The following is a 4,399-nucleotide window of genomic DNA, read 5'->3' on the forward strand; positions in this document are numbered from 1 at the left end:
GTCCAGGGGACCATTTCCCAGTCTACCAATTGCCCTAGGGCTTCCCAGGTGCTAAGATACCCCTCTTCCTTGTCTGAACATGTTTTAGAGCAAACTAGCCCCTGTCCCCAGAAGGCCCCCTTCCCAGGAGGAACATGATGGGAGGTCCTGGCATCTGAGACCAAAAAATGACCCAGGTCCTGGGAAGAATTCAAGGGTGAAGGGCAGGAGAAGAATAGTAAATAGAAAAGAGATATATATGTACTGGGAGGGGGGAGACAGAGACAGAGAGAGAACAGAAGACAAGGGGGAAGAAATCTGGGATCTCCTCCAGTAGAAACATAAAGTCCCTTCCTCCACCTGTTTTTCCTATCTAAACTGCCCAGGAGCTAAGCTTCCCCCTCTACCTAGGGCTGCCCTGATCTAGAAAAGTAACATCTCTCTAATCAACCAAGTACAAACCTGCCCCTAATCCCAGAACCGACCAAGTGAAGCATGGAGTCTCTTCTCCCCTCCCCTTGGCAAAAGAAAGCTCTGCAGGGTAAGGGTATGTTTGACTGGGACCTTGTCCTCTTGTAATGGGGAGAAGAGCCGCTTTAGAAGACTCCAGATCTGGAACACAGGACTTAGCACCCTCCTTTCCCAAGGATGGATCCACGTCCTCCACATTCCCTATGGAAGACCAGAGAGGTGGATAGGCCAGTTGACATCACCCTCTCCGGCAAATCAAAGCCAGACACCAGACTACTGAGCAGCAGAGGGGTAAAACGTCAGGCCCTCCAGGCCAGTCTCAGTGCTGGGCACTAAGCTCCAGTGGGGGAGGGAGTGAGAGAAGCAATAGGGGGCTTTGCAGCTTCGCCATCCAGGATATGGCCATTGCCCCGCCCCCTCAGCTGAGCCGCAGAGACGCTGCGGCAACAGGAAAACCAGATCAGTTTAGACCAGAAACAATTGTGCAACCAGGAGACTGGAAAGAGCCAGGGCCTGGGCAGGGAGGAGGGGTCAAGAGCTTCAGCCAGTTCTAGGAAGGTTTGGTGTGATCCTTGGGGTTCTGCATTGTTTGAATTTCCTCCTTTTGCTAAGTGCACAAGCATTCAGGTCTCTGGCTTTTTGTGGCCCTTGCCAGGTCAAGTGTGCCCTAAGGATGAGAATTGTGGTTCGAAGGCATTTGAGAATTCAAACCAGGTTTCTTTAGTCAATTCTCTCCATCACCAGGATGCAAATGGTAATTCTGTAATGTTCTGAGAGGGTGTGGGTGGGGAAGGTAACTGACCACATCCTTAAGCCATGGTGCTTGAAAATCAGACCTTAAAAGCACCGAAGGGACAAGAAGCTACATCCAACCCAGGAGCCTCCTGGGGTAGAGCTGTGGGGAAGGGGACCCAAGGGCAAGGAGGGTGAGCCAAGTCAAGTCTTGCCGAACAAATCCAGCTGAGGTCCTAGTAAGAATTCTGGAGCTGATCCGCAAGAGTTGAATGGCAGAGAGTTAGGGGTGGGGAGTCGAAATGAAAGATAAGGGAGGAAATCTGTCTCGAGGAGCCGCCTCCCCAATCCCTTCCTGTACAGAAACATAGAAGACCAAGCCATGTTTTGATTTTTTTTCCCATTTAATGCAAAATACTGCAATATAAAACAATATTAAGAGAATTTCAGTTCTCCCAGGGTAGAGGTGAGGTGAGGGTGGCAAGGAGAAAGAAAGGTATGGCGATGCAATAGAATTATGGGGTTTTGCACCTCGAACCTTCACACTCCCAAGAGCTTGAAGCCCTGTACTTGCTTCCCACTACTCACTATGGTCTCTGCCCTGTTCCCACCCCATCTCCACCCCTCCCCTACTCCCACCATTCAGGACCCATCTGGGCCTAGTTCTTCCTGAATTGGTTTGAAATTTGAAGATATGGGGCAGGGGACCCAAGCTAGGATGACTACCAGGTTTGGGATTTTTGTCCTGGCTATAATAGGAACATTGAAGGCTTTGGAGTCCATGTTCCATATCAAACCAATGGCTGTGAGTGTTTTGGCTCCAAGCAGCATAAAATATGACAATTCAACTACAATTTACCCAAATTTGAAGAATCTGGAGACTGAGGAACAGGAAACTGAGTGAGATGAAGTTGATGGAAGGCAGGCTCTCTCACGCTTCTTCTTCCTTCTTTCTCATCTCGAGTTTGTAGACAATCTGGTAGCCATCATCCCAAGCATAAAGTTGGCGCTCTCGAGGGTTATATCGGAGGCTGGCATGGGCTCCATAACGACGGGGGAAGTAAGGGTGTGCGGCCTGCTCCGGAGTTAGTGCACCGCTGGCATCAAAGGAACACTGGACACGCGCACGGCTGGCGGGACGGGTGTTATAGACAACATAAAGAGCCCCACAGATGACAAAGGCAGCCTCTGCATTTTCCCGTGGGCAGGGGGTGTCCCACTGCTGCTCTGTGTCCAGTGTCTGGGGGTCCAGCTTGGCCAGGCATAAATGTCTATCATCCTCCTGGGTGGCATAGACAGCCCACAGCCCCTCCTCATCTGCTGCCAGGTCAATGTATGTATCCTTAGAGAGCCCATAGGGAGGGATCAGCCCTTCAGCAGGGAACACAGAACTGTCCACCACAGTTCGGTTTGCCAAATGGAATTTGATGAGCTGTAACATGTCCCCTCGATCCTCACCTCCACCTGGTCCCCCTGGGGGCCTTCGGGCATAGTAGAGGAATCCTCCATATACCAACTGCCCAGTGCCCACCCAAGGGAAGGGCAGCCGGACACGAGAGGCTTTGCGGGCAGCTGATGAGAGGGTGAAGTCACGCAAGCGTGGAAAGACATAGGCTGTGTCATTTTGAGTCCCATCAAGCACAAAGATCTTCTCTGATGGCCCCAGTGGGTCCTTGGTCCACATCCCTGTGGAGCTGCCAAAACGCTTCAGGATCTTCATGGATCTCACCTGGGAGATTGTGTGACTACATTCTGGTGAAGAGAAGAAGGGTTATGGGTCTCTACCTCACACCTCTCAAGGCGGGCCACTTTGTGACAGCTGTCATCAGTCTGTCCAGGGGCCTGTGGAATGAGTTATACTTTTCCAGTATGGGGAAGAGAAGGGATCCACAGTGCCCTGAGGCACTAGGAGCCATGGTTACGCATCATGGGCATTTACCCAGCTAGCTTTGAGGAGTTAAGCCACCCTAGCCAGAGGGAATAGTAAGGAAGCCCTGGAGAGAAGCGGGGATTCTAGAAGGGGTTAGGGCCCGTCTGTTTTTTCGTCACTCACCTGTAAGAAGATCATACTTCTCATTCCTTCTGCCTTTGGCCTTGGCCCCAGTTCCTCCTGCTGCCTTCTCATCCACCTCTATACACGGTGGAGCAGGGTTCTGGGTTTCGAGATAGTCAACCTCCCGCTCCAGCCGGTCTACCCGGCCTGCGATATTGTCCGCCTCTGACCTGAGGGTTTCCCGCTCCTTTTCTGCTGCCTCCAGCAGGGGTAACATTTTGTTCTTGAAGTCCCGAAGTTCAGCAGCCTGTCGGCTGCTCTGGTCCTGGCATTGGGCCAGTCGCTCCTGAGATAAGGGGTGAAGGGTAAGAAGGAGCAAAGGGAAGAGGCAAAGGAATAGGTACACAGTCTCAACCAAACTTCACTAACACCTCTGGATTCCCATGGCATAGGAACCCGATGACCCAAGGTGCTGACCATCGGGGAGCCAGGTCATTGAGTCATAGGATCCCAATGCTAAAAGGGGCCTTATGACTTGGAGTCCAATGTTAATTGCACCCTGGTCCCCACACTCCTGGAAGTTGTAGCTTCAGCAGAAGCAGCAGCCAGCAATCCGGGATTACCCCCGTCTCACATTAGCCCTGCCACCCACCTATCCTTTTCCCTTACCAAGCCCAGGCCAATTAAAGTGTGCTAGGAAAAGACCAACATCATTAGGGATGCTTAGGGCTAATCGCAGAATTCCATAGTAAAGAAGGGGATTTAGAAATCATTTAGTCCAACTTTCTTATCTTATAGATGGAAAAAAAAAAGTCCAGAGCTGGGGAGTGAATTCCACAAGTACACAGAGCATCTTAAAGGCAGAGAGTCAGTCTCTGAGGGGGTTCCTCCCTTGTGAGGCAGTAAGCTGGGGCTACATAAAGATCCTGAGCTGGGGAAGGGGCTAGTTGGAAAGGGGATGGGAATGGGGGACCCTCACCTCCAGGGCAGCCAACCGGCGCTCCATGTACTCCACAAGGTGGTGCTGCTGTCCCTGAAGGGACTTGGGAAGGGACAGGAGGAACAGGACAAGGAGAGGAGTGTGGGGCCCCATGGCAGTCAGGCTTCAGTGTGGGACTGGAAGGGGAAGGAAGGAGTGTACAGCCTGCGTCTTAGGCTCAACCCCTGGGTTAGCCTGGGAGGCGGGGGGAATCTGGAGCCTCGGGGGGAGAAGAGGGGCGGTGC

At 52.1% G+C, this 4,399-nt stretch overlaps 1 protein-coding gene across 1 annotated transcript; it reads right to left on the reverse strand.

The window, feature by feature from the left end:
• Positions 1 to 1,567: 1,567 nt before the first annotated feature.
• Positions 1,568 to 4,347, reverse strand: OLFML3 (olfactomedin like 3). Its single transcript, XM_069090306.1, has 3 exons — positions 4,155 to 4,347; positions 3,236 to 3,521; positions 1,568 to 2,934 (listed from the first exon to the last, which is right to left on the reverse strand). The coding sequence occupies exons 1-3, from the start codon at positions 4,266 to 4,268 to the stop codon at positions 2,114 to 2,116; spliced, it is 1,221 nt and encodes a 406-aa protein (XP_068946407.1). The 5' UTR covers positions 4,269 to 4,347; the 3' UTR covers positions 1,568 to 2,113.
• Between the last annotated feature and the right edge of the window lie 52 nt (positions 4,348 to 4,399).

The sequence above is a fragment of the Petaurus breviceps genome, unplaced genomic scaffold, assembly GCF_028583685.1.
Source record: "Petaurus breviceps papuanus isolate PSGF00001 unplaced genomic scaffold, PetGlider_PUasm1.0 186, whole genome shotgun sequence".
NCBI classification, from domain to species: Eukaryota; Metazoa; Chordata; class Mammalia; order Diprotodontia; family Petauridae; genus Petaurus; species Petaurus breviceps.

Bases quoted from the DNA above. Each gene is read 5' to 3' on its own strand.
- OLFML3 (XM_069090306.1), bottom strand. From the start codon at position 4,268: ATGGGGCCCCACACTCCTCTCCTTGTCCTGTTCCTCCTGTCCCTTCCC. The intron at 3,522-4,154 runs GTGAGGGTCCCC...CCCTTATCTCAG, and splicing joins GCCGGTTGGCTGCCCTGGAG to GAGCGACTGGCCCAATGCCA. The intron at 2,935-3,235 runs GTGAGTGACGAA...TCTCTTCACCAG, and splicing joins GAAGTATGATCTTCTTACAG to AATGTAGTCACACAATCTCC.